The sequence below is a fragment of the Emys orbicularis genome, chromosome 10 (assembly GCF_028017835.1).
Source record: "Emys orbicularis isolate rEmyOrb1 chromosome 10, rEmyOrb1.hap1, whole genome shotgun sequence".
Taxonomy (NCBI): Eukaryota; Metazoa; Chordata; order Testudines; family Emydidae; genus Emys; species Emys orbicularis.
In genome coordinates this window covers 49,271,186-49,288,507 of record NC_088692.1, presented here as the reverse complement: position 1 = coordinate 49,288,507, position 17,322 = coordinate 49,271,186, and the positions used below count along the sequence as shown (strand labels likewise).

Here is a 17,322-nt window from a genome sequence, read left to right as displayed (position 1 = left end):
TGAGCCCTGACATCCTGTGCTCAGGAGCAGGCTCCAGCTGTGGCTGGCTTAGTGTGTCGTTGTCCAGTATGGGGATTCTTGAACCCTCCTGGGAGGCCTGCTGTTGGGCACTAGACTGGATGGAGCCTGGCTTGGACTCACTGTGGCATTGCCTGTGATCCCCCCATCCCAGGAGGGAAAGATACAGAAAAGTTGGGCCCCTCTGACCAGTAAGTGGGGCTCCCCCAGCAAGAGGTGTAGGAGTGACTCTTCCCCACTGTAGGGAGAGCACAGGGCTCTGTTTCCCTGCCCGCGGCCAGGAGGGGATGGAGAGAAAGGAAGAGAGAAAGCTACCCAGCTCCTCACCCAGTAGCCAGGGGAGGGGCTGGGGCTGTCTCAGGAAGCTGTGCTGGGGCACGGTACTAGTGCATTGGAGACCCTATCATCCCACCCTGCTCCCCCAACACAACACCCCTTGTGGCTCTGCAGCTCTTTGATGAGTACTGCAAGTCATACGGCACTAGTCTGCATTCCTCCACCAGGTGGCATGCTGGCGGCGTGCTGCCCTGCTCTCTCAGCTTAGCACCTGCTGGCAAGGGGTGCAGACGTTTGTTCACCGTCCCAAACGGAGTGGTGCCCTCTGCTTTCCCCAGCTTTGGTGGTGGCTTACGTGACTCCCAGCGTTTCTGTGATGAGGGGCAGCCACTGCCTGCTCAGACCTGCTGCCTGTTCCTCCTTACAGCAATGACCTGAGATTAGATCCCAAATTCCCCTCCAAAGATGGGCACTTGGGCAGAGGGAGTACGTGACCTATGCTAGGCCGCAGGGCTGAAGCCCAGGTTTATGGGGAACTATTATTCCATGTAAACATTATTAATTAGTTTGCTGAACAGCAGCAAAGTGCACCCACCATAGGCCGGTGTGCACCCAACCAACCCACCCGACCTCTGCCCTGTCACGTCAGACTCTTCTAGCTGAGTGAGGCAGGGTTAGAGCATGTGGTTATGTGATTAAAGACTGGGTGGGGGAAGCAGAGGCAGAAGGGGGCTGAATTAAGGCTGCAGAAGTAAGGTTAAAATAGGCATTTTCCAACTGTCAGGTGCTTGATTCTGCAACCTCAGTTATGGTTTTTTAATGCCATTTCCTAGGGGTGAAAAAGGCAAAAGTCACTTCCGGTTATGTGCACCTGCACCAGTCAGTTCATGACCTAGCATCATCAGGCTTTGAGCCCTGAGCGGTCAGTACAGGCTGCTCCCACGCGAGCCACAGAACTAACCTTGCCAGGGGGCCGTGGCGGAAAACTGGGGAATGTGAATGAGCTGTTAACAGAGGCCAGCAACACACTAGGTTACCTAGGCCTGAGTGGCCCTGTTTTACAGTCAACATAGCCAAGGGGAAAGATAAGTGCTGAGAGCACAGTGGCTAATGGACGGCACTGGGCCTCCTGCAATAGTACGATGGGTTCTAATCTCAGCTTAATAATAAAAACAGTGAAGGATACAGAATTCTTAGCCCCGGTCTGTAGAATGACACAGTCTAGAGCTCCTGGGTTCCTGGGTCCCAGCACAGTGCCCCTTCCCTAGCCCACAGGGGAAAGCCAAAGGAGTCTGGCTGGTGATTGAGATCTGTGTGCCAGGCTGAAGTGAGACACCAGGCTGGTGCATGCCCAGGGCTGGAGAATGTTGAGGCTCTGGGGCACACTGCTGAAACCAAGCGACCCATAGATGGGAGATGGTGTCTCAACAGTGTATAACTCAGAGCGGGGTGGATGAGGCCAGGAAAAGGCACCTCTGTGACGTTATTGACATAATCTGGGACCATATAGAACATGGTTGCAACTAAAGTCCTGTAGTGGCACCAAATCTTGTATAAAGGGGGTCAAATGAGGTGTCTAAGACAAGGTTATGGTTTGCTAGTTATGATTATGCTGTCTATATGTGTGTATCAATCTTGTAGTTAAAGTTATGAATATTGGCTCTATACTGTCTGTATTTCAAACTTATGCTATGCTTCTGGGAAACATTCCAGACAAGTTGGTGTTAGCTCTGCCTAGCCTGCTTGATGGCCCATTAAGGACCATCAGCTATACAATTGACCCATTGAGAGAAGGCAAATACGCCTTGTAACTCAGCAAAGTATGCAGGGACTGGCCCATGTGACTCCATTTTGCTGTAATTTTCCACAGTAAGAACAAAAAGGTGTTCTTACACCTGGAAAAGACTATAAAAAGCTGATGCCTTATCTCCATCTGGTCTTCAGTCCTGCTTCTTACCTCTGGAGGGACTTTGCTACAAACAGAAGCTCTACACAAAGGACTGATGACCCAAATCAAGTCTCTGGGATGTATTCCAGAGACTTGATCTGAACCTGCAGTTTATTCTATCACTGATACAAGCCTGAACCAAGAACGTTGCCATTACTTTATGTAATTGATTCAATTTAACCGATTCTAACTCTCATCTATATCTTTTTCCTTTTATGAATAAACCTTTAGATTTTAGATTCTAAAGGATTGGCAACAGCGTGATTTGTGGGTAAGATCTGATTTGTATATTGACCTGGGTCTGGGTCTTGGTCCTATGGGATCAGAAGAACCTTTTTTCTTTTAATGGGGTATTGGTTTTCATAACCATTCATCCCCATAACGAGAGATACTGGTGGTGATACTGGGAAACTGGAGTGTCTAAGGGAATCGCTTGTGTGACTTGTGGTTAGCCAGTGGGGTGAGACCAAAGTCCTCTTTGTCTGGCTGGTTTGGTTTGCCTTAGAGGTGGAAAAACCCCAGCCTTGGGCTGTAACTGCCCTGTTTAAGCAATTTGTCCTGAATTGGCACTCTCAGTTGGGTCCCGCCAGAACCAGCATCGTTACAACCTCCTTGACCCCAGGACCATTCCTTGGCCAGAGCTCAAGTCCTGCTACAGCTCAGGGGCGTGCAAGTGCTCTTGAAAGAAACCATCCCAAGAATTTTTATATTGGAAAGCATTAGACAGCCTTAATACAGGGCTCTCTGCTTCTCCGCACATAGTGCTGTACAGCACCTCTCTTCCTCACAAAAGGGCAAGGGAGCTCCTGGCTCAGCCCATGTGTGCGGGCATACGTGGGCACTCCAGCAGTAACTGGCATTTCCATAGAGGATGCCATCTGCTAATCACTGCCAGAGTCATGCTGCCATCTCAGACATGTTCTTAAGTACAGACAGTATCAGCTGCTGGATCTGTTACCATCTCACTCATGTAATGAGCTTTTTTTTAAGACATTGGGCTGTAACTTAACAGCCCATGAACCTCCACACCCTTTTCTGCATGTTAGCTGTTAGCTCCCCACAGTCACCATTCAGCTTCCGTGTTGTTGCTGCCATGTTTGAATAAACAAATCCAGCATCATTCCTGGAACGGTTGAGGTGTATGGTTCTTGGCCTCTGTGTCCGACCTCTACAAGGAAGCATACCGCACAATCCCAGCTAAAAGGAAGCGGCTGGCAGTGAATCAGGCAGCACCTATTAGCTCTGGGTGGATAACACAAATCTCAGGACAGCTGCCACCCTTTCTTAAACAAATCCAGCGTTATTCCCGGAACAGTTGTGGATCTTGGCCTCTGTGTCCGACCGCTACAAGGAAGCATACAGCACAATCCCAGCTAAAAAGAAGTGGCTGTCAGTGAATCAGGAAGTGCCTATCAGCTCTGGGTAGATAACACAAATCTCAGGACAGCTGCCACCCTTTCTTAAACAAATCCAGCGTTATTCCTGGAACAGTTGTGGATCTTGGGCTCTGTGTCCGACCTCTACAAGGAAGCATACAGCACAATCCCAGCTAAAAGGAAGCGGCTGACAGTGAATCAGGCAGCGCCTATCAGCTCTGGGTTGATAACACAGATCTCAGGGCATTACAGCGTGGAGAATGTGATATCATCGTTGGTAAATGATCCGCTCCTAGCTACGGCTGCTGGAGAGGTGTCAATCATGATGTCACCATGTCTGTTCACAGCCTTTGATACCAGGAACTGTGAAACTGTCTTGACTCATCATGTAATCCCTGAGCTGCAGCTCCCCTGCCCAATAAAGATTTTTGCCATAAGCAATGTCCCCTGAATGTGCCAGATGTCAGATGCCCACAGCCTCAGGTAGGATGATACCCATTTTGCAGATAGGAAAGCTGAGTTTAAGTGACAAGAAGTAGAGGCATAGTGGGCTCATGACTTGGGTCCAGATCCTCCAAGGCATTTACGTGCCTAGTTCCCAGTGATTTCAGTGGAAGTGGGGAGCCTAAATACCTTTGATCTGGGCCTCAGAGACAGGGGACTAGATTCTGTTCTCCTCAGGCTTTCTACCACCTTGCAGCCTCTGAATTCTGGGTCTGCTAAGGGCCTTCTCAGACCCTGGTGCAATTAGAGCAGCCCCTGGGTTGACATTTAGTGGGACTTGTGCTCCTAACTCACTTAAGTGCTTTAAAAAATCCCATCTCACCTTTGCTTCAAAATGTGTCATTTGACACTTGCTGGGAGGCTGCTTTGAGGTGCTATTGAGGGAGTGGAAAAGACAGGAGAGTGCAGCCCCTCGCAGGAGTGATCAGCCCTGGGGCATGGCTGGAGTTGCTCGGAGGCTCAGATCCCACTGTGTGAATTGCCCCTGGGAGCTGGCCCAGCCAATCAGAAAAGGTCAGGAGCCTGCACGTTGCTATACTTCTCTTGTTTTTATTACGGTGTTCTTAGCATAAATACACAAACTCCAAAACTCACCCGGACATATCACAAATCACATGTGCACAGATGCTGAAGTGCAGCAGGGGATGTCGGATAAATAGAGGTCAGCCCAGCCGAGGGGAGCCAGCCACGAGACGATGGAGTCTCAGTGTGAGGTGACGCCTGCTCTCAGGACCAACTCAGTACAGAGAGTCGCCCAATCCCCTGAGCGGCTGCACACTGCAGCGTTGGCACTGCGCGCTGGGTCATAGCTCACTTGAGGTCAGGCCCAGGTTTAGCAAAGGGAGCCAGGCCGCTTCAAACACGCTGCTTTCCTTTTGTGCAGCCCTAGGACTGGCGCGTGTGCCTCCAGCTGGAGAGCCGCTCAGCACCTTACAGAATCGGGCCCTGTGAGAAGATTCTCTTCGGAAGCCAGTCCCCACAATGGCATGGCAGTCTGCGCAGTCCCATTCCCCACACCTGCATTCCTGCCCACCAGACATGCAGAGCCAGGGCACGGTCCCCCACCGCCTGCCCACTGTCAGACAGTCAGGTGCTGCTATGTGATCACCTGCCTGTGGGCCCCACGCTCAGCCTTAGTGTCTCCTTTGTGGAGCTCGCCTGCCTGTGGGCACTTACCCCACAAATCCTTTGCCCCAGCACATTCATGGAACCACTTGCCAGGGGCTTGGCTGACCACAGGGAGATTTACAGAGGATTCAGAGAGCTGGCCCCAGGGTGGTGACTCACAGCACCAGGGAGGTGACAGCAGGGTCTCTGGAAGCAGTAGGTGATGGTGAACCCAAGTGCTGCCTCTCCAGGGGGAACAGGGAGCTAGATCTCCAAGGGGCGAGGCCCCAGGTGTGGCCCCTAGGGTTTGAGAGCTACAGGAGGAACATGAGGGTGGGTTGGCCTAAGACAGAGGACTTGCTGGCTCAGGTGCCAGCGAAGCCATGGGACCTGGGGTGTGACTGGTACGTGGGACTGAATCCATGGCTTTAGGAATCATTCAGCTTTGTACCCACCCAATGCATCTCTTTTTAAAGTGAAACCTTCCTAAGCCCTTGTTCCAGCAAGTGGATTAGGCCCATGGCTGTGCTATTAGCTACAGGCAGCATACAGCGCCTGCCCCATGTGGCTGCTGAAGCAGGCAAGGATACACAGTTTTTAATGCCAGAATGGACCGTTCAATCATCGAATGTAACCCTCCTGTATGGCACGGGCCAGAGAACTTCACCCCCGTTGCCCCTGTATTGAGCCCCATAACTTGTGTTATGGGCCTTTTGCCAGAGTGGGTGGGGGAGGTTCTGTGGTCTGTAACATGCAGGAGGCTGTGATGGTCCCTTCTGGCCCTAAAGGCTGTGAGGCCCAGAAAGATGCCAGCTGGAGCTTGAAAACTTCCAGAGATGGAGAATCCACCCCTGCCTTGGGAGTTTGTGCCAGTCATTATGCTACCTCACTGTTAACAACTGGGGCCTTCTCTCCACTTTGAATTTGGCTGGCTTTAACCTCTGGGCATTGGTTCTTGTGCTGCCTTTCGCTGCTAGATTAGAGCCCTTTACTTGGCAACGTTTGCTCCCCATGAAGGTACTTCTACCCCCTTGCTGTACCTAACCTGGTTGCTGGCAGTGCTTTAGTGCAATGCTCCCCTGCTGTCTTGTCGTGCCAATATTCCAGCTGCCCTCCCTAACAGAGAGAGGTATAGTGCTGACCAGCGGGACTGCACCAGGAGGCAGCTCATTAGGGATCGTCATTGCATGGCTTGATTGTTGTTCTTTGCGATCTCCCCTCCTCCCCCCGCCCAGAGCTGCTCATTGAACATACTAAAAAGCTTCAATATTCTTCATATTGGGTTTGGCCTTTTCAGTCTGTTACGTAGAATACTGGATGCCAGTAGCACTTCAGTCCCGCCTGCAGGATCCGAGTGTCTCTCACATACTTATTATATGTGGGTGTCACAGTCCCTCCATGCGAGATTCCATTCCCCCTACTCGTGGGTTCAACATCTGTAGCCGGATGTTAGTCCAGTGGGAGAAGGGAGAGTTTTGACCTGACTCCAGAAAGGGTGTGGAAGTGCAAGCGGAAACGCCCCCTGGGAACCCATTTGAGCAGAGCAACTATGCAGCGCAACTCCGAGGCAGCGTCTTCCCTTTCTCTGGAGATCGCTGGAGAGGAGACGAACTTGGAGGGTTCTCAGCCCAGCAGAGCGTGGCAAGGCGCTTGCTGATTTATCAGGTGCCAGCAGGACGTGTGAGTTCGATCTCCGTGGAGAGCCGGAGAAGGATCTGGACTCCTTAGTGCTCTGCTTCCTCGAGCTTAGGGAGGGAGGAGGAGCTTCCTCTAGACTGCCTCAATGGTCAGTGCAAAGTTGTCATAAGGATTCTTTTTGCTTGCCCGGAAGTGGGGGTTGCCATACGCTTCCCCCAGCATCGCATCCCCTTCCTCTTCGTCCTCGCTCAGATCAAAGAAGGCTTTCAGTGCCTGAGGTCGGAGGTGGTGCAGCGCAACCACTACCACCCCAATCAGGAAACACAGCAAGCCTGGAAGACACAAGCAACGCACACACACTCAGCAAACTCCCCAACTGTGCACCCTCCACACAAGAAGGGCCCCTTGGGAGCAGCATGTCCCTCCCGCAGGGCGACAGATTGCACCCAGCTACCAGCCTGGGACACATCCCAGCTTCCACCCAGCTGATGCCCCCTGTGTGTATTCTGACAGGCAAGTGGGAACGACCTCCAAATGGGGAACTATCACATCACCTTCCGCCTCTCACTGCAGTGACGGCACCATGGGCTGCTGTGCTCTGCCCCGCTTTCAAATCCCATGCCACACCCTACAGCGCCATCAGCTGGACGTTTTGGGAACATACATAGACTGTGGGAATTCTTACCACTCCGGCTATTAAGCACATACAAAACCCACAATCTACTGAAAAAGTCCCACAGTGGCCTGCCAGCCCACTCCGCCCCACCGCCAGGAGCGATGCTTTTCACTGTGCAAAGGAACTGGTACGTTTTGTTGAGCATGAGGCCTGTTTCTCCAAACAGCACCGGAGACCAGGCTGGCTGGGTGTTAGCGATTCAGAGCAGCTGTGGATACAGCCTGCTCAGCAGAGCTGTCTGGAGAATGACAGGGTTTTTTTGTGGAAAATTTTAATATTTTTTCCTTTTGATTTTTAAATTTCCTGTGATTTTTTTTTAATTTAACAAAAAAAGTAGTTTTTTAAAAAACTGTTTTCAGTTAAAAAAATGAGTTTTTAAAAATCCCATTTTTTTTTCCAAATGCCAAAACTTTTTACCCCAATCTAATAATTTCTGCCAAAAACATTTTCAGAAATGTCAATCACAGTCAAACGTCCAATGAAAAAACACCAGCTCCTGTGCTCCGTGGGAACACATGCATTGCATCAGCCCCAGGGGGAGCTGCAGAGCATGGAGCAACACGGCCAGGTTCATAGCTGATGGCTCTGACCCTCACGGGTTGGCTGTGAGGGACTTAGAACTGGACAAGAAGCAGCAGGTGCACGGGGCAAATCTGCCTCCTCTTCAGCCACCTGGTCTCTCCTGGAACCATGTACACACAAAGCAAGTGTGATGCCTACTTGTTGCAAGTGTGAGCCAGAAGGATGCCCCGTAGACCGTCTGCAAGGAGGCTGGACCGAACTGGATGGCGCACATGGGGGAGTTCCTGACCGTGGAGAAGGAGAGCAGCGAGAAGATCATGAAGGCCCCAGTGACCAGGATCATGTAGCCCCCGTAGACCAGGACTGGCATGGAGAACAGCATGTTGGAAATGAGCCAAGCACAAAATGCCACCCTGGTGGGAACAGAAAGGCCACAAAATGATGAGACCCACACACAGCCGCTGGAACGGGCCACTGTCTTGGCCCCAAACTGACCGCTGGGCAAGCTCTGGCCTTGTAAACCCCTCGCTCCCTGAACGCTCACCTCCAGGCTGGTCTAGGAGCTCCAGGCTGTTCCTGGGCTTCCCCCAGGCACTGCCAGGACAGTGTACTGGATGCCCCTCCCAGATTCCACGGGCCAAGACAGAGGGGCGGTACCCGTGGACAGAATGTGGCTCCTAATGTGGGACATGGCTGTTCCTTTGTATGGAGTGAGGCAGCTTTTCTCCGTAGTTCTGCAAAGGGCCAGGAGGTGCTGAAAGCCATGCCAGGGCAGGCTAAGGGAAGAGGCAGACTGCAGCAAATTCAGCCCCCTGTGCCCAGAGGGGTGGGCTCCAACCCTCAACTCCAAGTCAAAGGAAGGTTCCAAGTCAGATCGGAAGGACCGTATTTCCAGTCTCGCCCATCTGTCCAGCCCCAGTGGAGTTCACCCGCAGTCTCTCCACCCACTCATGCTTCCTGGATGTAGGCAACAGGGGCCAAGATTTTCAAAAACAGGAGCCTAAAGTCAGACTCCTCCATCCATATTTAGGCACCTGCCTAATCCTCAGCAATGCTGAGCACTCTCTAGCCCCCCTGGACCTACACCTGTGACCCCCAGGGCCTGGTTTCTGCTACAGATTGACTTGGCTGCTGTATGGTTATTGTGAATGGGCTGACTTGTGTAGACCCCATTGCAGCGGGGGATGGGGGGAGGCAGGCACCGCTGCAGGCCATGTCTGCTCCTAGGGAATGGGAGTCCATTCTGGCTTTCCAGAGGAGTCTCCCAGCACAGCAGGCTTTGCTAGCAAACCCATTTCACTTGGAGCAGGCCCAGGCCAAACCCAGGATGCACAGTCTGCTCCTCTCAGGAAGGGAGACCGTCCGGCTCCCTATGAAGAAGGAGGAGGCTCACCAGAGAGTTGCTGATGCGTAGTGGCCGGAGATCCTGTACTGGCTGTACACGCCGCAGGGGCTCTGCTGGCTGAACTTCTCTGCCACGTACAGGATGGGGCTGGGCAGCCCCTTCTCCAGGCCCTCGTTGTAGATTTGGTCGTAGTTTACTCCAAAGCGCCAGGCAAAGTGCTCGTTGTAGTTGATGGTTTCATTGATCTGATTCACTGGGTTCCCTGCAGGAAAGGGAAGCGTCTCATTAGCCTTGGGGCAGAACAGAGATTCCGCAGTGTGTGGGGATCCAGGGGGCCGAGCAGTAACGGAGGGGCCAGTTAGTTACCTGAAGGGCAGGGCTATTGCTGAGCTTACTGCCCCTTCATACCGCCAGCCTGCCTTGGGGTAGTCACCCCAGAAAGATGAGAAGCCCCACTGTCTCCCCTTCCCAGCTCTTCCCAGGCTGACCAGTTCTGGTGGGTTGTGTGTCATGGATGTGGCCCAGAATCCAGAAGTCAGACAGTACTGACCGGATGGTGAGCAACTGCGCTCTCCCCAACCAGAGACAGGCATGTTACAGGCAGTTCCCCCCCCCCCCGCGCCCAGGATCTAGGTGGCCCAGCAAACAGACTGGTACCCAGCATGCACTGGGAGCCAGAGGAGATGTACGGGGCCCCTGCGGCTGGTAGTGGAGTTGGTGGCCTTACAACAAAGTGAGGGCCAACAGCTCATGCTACGATGTCCAAAGTCAGGGTTGGGGAGAGATCCCCACGTGCTGTGCACATGGGCCGCATCTCACTGGCTGATGCATCCCAGCATTGCACTCACCTACTAGCGTGACGTTGACTCCCCCCAAGCCGATGTGCAGGCCAACGTCGGCATTCACCATGGTGCGGCTGAAGGATTTGTAGGAGGTGTTTGCTGTCACCTGGCCAGTCTCCCAGTCCCCGGTGAACTGCACAGCTGGAAGGGGAGAGGAATCGTGGGTGGAATTAGTCAGGGGCAGGCACCAGGCGCTGCTGCCCTCATGATCACCAACTATGGGCAGAGTCTGGGTTTGTAGGGATTTCAACTAACCCATGGACTCTGTGCAGTCATCTGTTCAAAGACAGAGGCCAGCCAAGCTCCAAAAGGCCCTGACTGGCTTCTCACTACTGAAATAAGCTCTTTAGGCTCACACCTAGCCCTGTCTGGGATCCCTCCAGGCAGAATTGCCTGGCCCTGTGGCAAATTGAAGCAGAGAGGAGCCTTCACATCTTGGATCCAAAGGGTCACCTTGACTAGGGCATGTTCCAGCAGGACCTGGGAAGCCACTCACTGGCAGTGGTGCAAAGCAGTGGATGTGTGGCCTAGTGGATAGAGCACAGACGTAGGGTGCTGAGCTGCCCTGTGCTGCCCCCCTTGGGTGCTGAGCTGCCCCCTTTTAAAACAAACCATTTATTCATCCTTGAACCTTTCAGATTTTCAAAGCTCTAAAGATGGAGCCTGCACAGCCTCCCTGTCTCAGGCAGGTTCAGTCCATAAGGCCAGAATGCTCCCCCCCCCTCCCTCTCCCACCAGGGGGAGACGCTCGGAGGTCTGGGAGTCTATGCGTGAAGAAGGAGTGGGGCAGAGGGGATGCATCAAATTGTCCCCCCTCCAGCCCATGGTGCATGTCTAGTTCATGCAACCTAAGACCCCTGGAGAACAGGCCTAGAAGGGGGCAGTGGTGGGGCTGGCACAGACCCTAGAGTTCTCAGCACCCCAGCTCCAATGACACTGCACTGCCAGGGAATGGGGGAGCCAGAGCTGGGGTGGCCTGCAACAGGGGGCCTTCAGCAGCCACCTGAGATCCATGCAAGGCTCAGGGGCTGAACCTCCTGCTTCTGCTATGGAGGCACAAAGCCAGACCTGTTCCTTTCACCCAGGGGGAGAATTCAGAGGAAATGCCCCAAGGGAAAACTCTCAGATCTTGCTGTAGACACACTGCAGTCCAGAAGGACTGGGGGCTTGCAAAATGGTATGATCCCTGAGTACTCAGGACCCCCCCACCCCAGTACTTGCTGGGGGAGGGGGGGGTGTCACAGAGCCAGAGTATCTATCTATGGAATCTAAACTGGGCTTCCGGGTGGTGCCAGACAGAGAAATTCTTGGCTTCAGCTCTGAAAACGATTCATTATTCTTGTGTGCCCAAGCAGCACATGTGGTGGCTCTCAAGTGCCTCAGGGAGGGTGGACTCACTCCCCGAGAAGGGCGTGGGGGCTGTGCCCGCTGCCTCTTGCCCCTTCTCTGAGAGCCAGTCTTCTGCCTTTCCTCAGAGCGGTCCCGTGTCACTTGGACTCAGGGAGCAGCCTGTAAAAATGGCAGGGACCGATCCTTAGGGCTATCGGGTGGTGCCAGTTGTAACAACACTCAGCATCTCTCCAGCAGCTGCCTTCTAAGGGTCCCAGTGTGCTTTACAAACAGGGATTCAGCCACACTCAGCACCCCTGAGAGAGGGGCAAATACGATAGTGTGTGCATGTATGTGTGCATGCACCACTGCCCTCTACTGGCTGGCACCAGAACTGTTCAGCTCTGCATCAGAGGCCTCCCTCCTGCTTACAGCCATTCTCCTGTAGATCACATAAGGGGCTGTGTCTTGGCACAGGGGGATTTGATTTCTATTCCCTGAGAAGCTCCGAGAGGCCACAGAGAGCAGAATAGTGACAGTCACAGCATTCCTAGGTAGCCATGTATTTATTAAAATACTGTCAAGCCCATTATAGAGATGGGGAAACGGAGGCCCAGACAGGTTAAGTGACTTGTCCAAGTCACAAAGGAAGATTGAGTCAGAGTTGGGAATAGAACCCAGATCTCCTGTGCTCTAACCACTAGCCCATGCTTCCTGTGCACACACACAAAGCCTCCCTACCAGGAAGTGCCCCTGCTCTGGGAATACAGCCCCAGGTGTCACTGGCTAGTTCGAGGGATCACTTACCAACAATCACCGCCCCAATGAAAAGGCTCAGGATAACCCGGAGTAGCCAATACAGCCTCTGTGAGGAGAGAGATGGAAGGGGGGGTCAGCTGAAAGGAGTGGCCCAACCAGGTCCACAGTTCTCTGAGTCAGTGAATGTAACAAAACCACTTAAAAGGCGCAAAGCTAGTATGAGACTAAGTTCTCTGGGACAGGGACAGAGGCTCTGCACATGTTGGTGCAGCACCTCGCACCAATCCTGATCAGGGCTTCTAGGCTCTACTGTAATAGAAATATCATTGGACTTACAGCAAAACTGCTGTGAGGGGGGAGAGGCCAGGACTTAAGTAGCAGGAGGTGCAGCCTATCAGAGGGGCGGGGCAAATGCAGAGGTGGGGGAAGCCCAGGATTGGACTAGCAGGGGGCTGTGGGGCAGGGCTGTGGTGCCCTGGCAGAGCAGGGGGCAGGGCTATAGTGCAGGACTAGCAGGGGACTGTGGGGCAGGGCTGGGGTGCCCTGGAAGAGCAGGGGGCAGGGCTATAGTGCTGGACTAGCAGGGTGCTGTGGGGCTGGGCTGTGGTGCCCTGGCAGAGCAGGGGGGAGGGCTGTAATGCAGGACTAGCAGGGGGCTGTGGGGCAGGGCTGGGGTGCCCTGGCAGAGCAGGGGGGCAGGGCTATGGTGCTGGACTAGCGGGGCGCTGTGGGGCAGGGCTGGGGTGCCCTGCCTGAGCAGGGGGCAGGGCTATAGTGCAGGACTAGCGGGGCGCTGTGGGGCAGGGCTGGGGTGCCCTGGCTGAGCAGGGGGCAGGGCTATAGTGCAGGACTAGTGGGGCGCTGTGGGGCAGGGCTGGGGTGCCCTGGCTGAGCAGGGGGCAGGGCTATAGTGCAGGACTAGCGGGGCGCTGTAGGGCAGGGCTGGGGTGTCCTGGCAGAGCTCTGGGGGGTGTCAGTGCCTGCATGGGTTAGGTGTGGCAGGTCAGAGCTCTCGGGCTCCCTGGGACCGGCTGGGGGCTGGCTGGGGGGACTCACCGCTCGGCCCCGGATCCCCGGCAGGATGAGCAGGAAGCTGAGCCCCAGCGATAGGAAGACGGCGATGACGATGATGGAGCTGACATCGAACGCGTAGGCCTTCCTCGGCTGAGGGTAGAAGGGGTAGACGCCATCGAAGAGAGTCATTGTGCACGGCTGGGCAGAGGGCAGGAAACCTGAGAGAGAGACAGAGCGACTTAGACGTGCCCAGTGCCAGGGTGTCTAAGCACCGCCGCGGGCCTGGGATCCGCTCTGGGTATTGTGGGAGGCCCTGGGGAGAGGGCTGGGATGGCCCCAGGACCATCTGCTGCAACTCTCTCCGGGGGCTCGGGGGTGACTCCCTGCCCTGGGTCCTCAGCACTGAGCTGGGCTGAGTTCCCGAGCGGCGCCAGGAAACGCTGCCTGGGGCCAGAGGAAACGCGCCGGACAAAGGCTCCGCTAGTCTGAGCGCCGGGAGGTTCGGCCCCGTTCTCGGGGCGGGCTGGGCTTGTGGAAGCAGACGGTGAGGGGAGAGCCACGTCCCCACGGAGCGCCGCTCTGCTCCCCGCTGCTCAGCCTCCCGCTTCCCCTTGACAGCCCGGCCCCTAAGGCAGCCCCCGCTCCGCGGGGACTAGCTGGGACCTGCCTGGCGCTGCAGCAGCGGGAATCAGGGCATGTGTATTTTGCGGTGCACCTTGCACTGCACCCGAAGGAGCGAGCGATCTCCCGGGCGAGCAGGCGCTCAGACCCGCCGCAGGCTGGGCTATGCATTGGCTCTCCACCTATAACGCTGGCTTTGTATTAGCTCCGTTTCCTGGCCCTGGGTCTCAAATACCATTGGTGGGCTGGGCATCGCTACCAGCAGCAAATAACCCCCCCGTTCCCGCCTGGCAGAGCAGGAATCCTGTATGCGCGCCAACGGGGTGACAGGTGTTGCCCGAGGTCAAAGAGGGAGCAATTGGCAGAGTCAGGATTTGGCTCGGAGTTCCCAGCTCTAAACAGTTCCCCCTCCCCGCAGACTGGCTGGAGCGCAGGTGTATTAGCTGGCATTTTCTAAAGCTGCCTAGGAGATTTAGATACATATCTGCCATCAGTTTTCATGGCAGCCAGGTCTGTTCTGTCCAGTTTGATTATCTCTTAAAATTGTTGTGTGATTTATTTAGAAAATACACACAGATTTAAAAAGGGTATTTCTATCTCATGATAGTCCGGGCTGTTTGTCACTCTCCTCTTTCTCACAAATAGCTAAACTGATTTTGCTCAAACTTTCCAGCAAAAATCATTGCGTTTCCCCGGAAAGACACCGGAACAGTTCAGCCCCAAAGGGGAAAGTTTCCGAATATTCCAATTCACTGAAAATAGGTGGAGGTTAGAAGGGGCAGAGCACGGGAACCTAAACTCAGTCGAATAAACACCCGACAAGACCTCTGACCTTTATAAAAAGGAATTTAGCGTATTTACTATGCGCTAGATTGGGATCCCTCCCTGTGTTTAAGGGTTTGTCTACACAGAGAAATTGACCGCAATAGCTACGGTGGAATAAGCTACGCCACAATAGCTCCCATGTAGAACCTCTCTTCCGGAGGAGAAATCACGTTATTCCAGAATAATTAACGCATTTCCAAAGCGGAGTAATTATTCGAGAATAAAATTACATTTATTCCAGAGCAATGATTCCACAAGAGCTTTTCCGGTCAATTCCCCCGTGTAGACAAGCCCTGAGTTAGAACCCACTCGCCTTCTCAAGCAGGGACTCCAGTGGGGTAACTCGCAGGGTAAGTGTGAATTGGGGAATCGGGTTCTGGTAAAGCCGCTCAGGCAGCTCTGAGATGCTGAGAAAAACCCGATACTCCGATCAGACGGCGTCAAACTTTGATCATTGAACGGCAGCAGGGCATTCTCTGGATCGCGCAGAAATGCCCCGCTCTGGGCAGGAATCTGCGCTGGACCCAACGCGCCGGCCCCAGCCTCATCATGCGAGGTAATTTTCTCAGTTCAGAAACCATCAGCCCCTGCCCACTTGCCGAGATTTCCCCTGATGAAACTATTCGGCCGTTATAAGTCGCTACATTTGAACTGAAAATGTTTCCTATGAAAAAGGGGGTTTTATAAATATATGCTGCAACTCCCACAGGAAAATGTTGCTTTCTAATTTTTTTATATTTATTATTTCTCAATGAGAAATTTCAAAGCCAAACAACCATTTTCATCTGGCTTCATTCCGGATGGAAAGTTCACTTTTTGAAAACGGAAAATTCTTTGAACTTTCAAAATTCTAGCCGGGGCGGGGTTCCCCCCTCTCTGGCGCTGGATCCAGGATTTCTAGACCTGGGGGGTTAGTTTTTCCTCTTTTTCTTTTTCTCCCCTGAAACTTTTCAGAAGGCTGGGGGAAAATCGCAGAGGTGTTAAAAATGAAACGTGTGAACTCTGCGGCTCTGACAGTGTTCAAAGGTGAAGGGGCTTTGAAAAGTTAAAGTGAGAAAAGAAAAGAAAGCAAAGTTGGCTGGCACGGTTCATCCTACCCCATTCAGCGGCAAAAGGAATCAAGGGGGAGCAAGCGGGGCGGGGAATGAAAACCAAACCCCGGCATTTGGGGGGGGGAGGTGTTGAAAACTGAATCGGAACCAACATCTCGCTCCGAATCCCGCCGCGGGCACGGGCCGGTTTGTTTCCCAGCTCTGCAAAAAGCGTCCTACGAAAATTCTCCCTTGGCAATTTCTGTCGGGGCTAGAAGCGGGTGTAGCTGGCTCTGGGGTGCCCCGGACGGGAAAGGCAAGTGATGAAATCCCACCCGGCCGCCGAGGGCTTCTCCGGGTATGGCCAATGCCCTGCCTGGGGGGGCCAGCCCGGACTTGGCTTCACGGTCCTTGCACCCACGCGTCCCCTGGGAGCGGGGTCAGGCAAAGGGGCTGCGGGTCATGCCCCCAGGGATCTTCACGCAGGGACACAGCCAGTCCCCACGGGCTACACTGTGGCAACCCCGAGAAGCTCGGGGTGTTTGGCTTCTCCCTTGCAGCCCGCTCCGGGCAGAAATGCCCTGGCCGGGAGAGCATCTCCCTGCTGCCTGGAGCCCCAGCCCAGGATGGGGGCCTGCCCCTCGCTTACCTGTCCGGCAGGGCAGCGCTCAGGGTCCAGCAGTGCTGGCAGTAGCTCGCGGGCTGCTCTCTTATAGCCCGCCCGCCCGCTCCCCCCTCGGGGTGCCCGCCCCACCCCGGGGTGCACGCCAGACTCCGGGGGCAGGTGTCTATGCAAATGAGGCAGCTGGGCCCCGCCTCCAGCGCTTCCTCCCTGGCGCGGGAGCCGCCCAGCCCCACTTTGCCCAGAGCCGGCCAGGCAGGAGGCACCGGGGCGAGAGGGCTGCGCGGCACCGCACACAAGGCGCACCCGCTGTCCAGGTGAGTGTGCTGCCCTCTTAGGGCCGGGGCCCTGGGTTCGGGAGGTGCAGCGGGACGCACCTGCTGGGGGTCTGACCGGGCGCTAGCGGCGCAGTGCCCACAGGGCGTCGCCAGGGGGCGCCGCGCCCCCGGTCCGTTCACACGTGGGAGCTGTGCCGGCGCCAGGCCAGCTGGCGGCCCAGCTGTGCGGAGCAGAGGGTCCTGCTGCGGGCAGGTGGCGTCCCTGTGGAGAGCCGGGCTGCGCCAGCCGCCCACCGTCCTGGAGCCGGCCCGGCCAGGGCAGGTGGAGCCTGGCACAGCCGCAGCGCAGCCCCATCCCCGGCGCGGGTCGCTCTGCGCTTTGGAGGTGCCCAAACCGAATGCGGAGCGCCAGGCACAGCCCCCCCCCCGACCCCCGAGGCCGGGAGCTCTGGGCGGCGCGCGCCCCCACCCCCAATTAAATCTTGGCCACGGGGACGCTTCTTCCTCCCAGCCCGGTCCCTTGCGCAGGGCTCAGGGCGCTGATGGAGGGGCTGGGCGGGAGGGTCTCTGCTCTGGGGAGGGCTCTAGCCT

General features: G+C 55.0%; 1 protein-coding gene across 1 annotated transcript; it reads right to left on the bottom strand.

The window, feature by feature from the left end:
- Positions 1-6,999: 6,999 nt before the first annotated feature.
- DUOXA2 (dual oxidase maturation factor 2) lies at positions 7,000-13,543 on the bottom strand. The gene is made up of 6 exons (XM_065412565.1): positions 13,397-13,543; positions 12,389-12,446; positions 10,259-10,393; positions 9,459-9,672; positions 8,264-8,478; positions 7,000-7,199 (listed from the first exon to the last, which is right to left on the bottom strand). Exons 1-6 carry the CDS (start codon positions 13,541-13,543, stop codon positions 7,000-7,002), a joined length of 969 nt encoding a protein of 322 aa, XP_065268637.1.
- Positions 13,544-17,322: the final 3,779 nt, after the last annotated feature.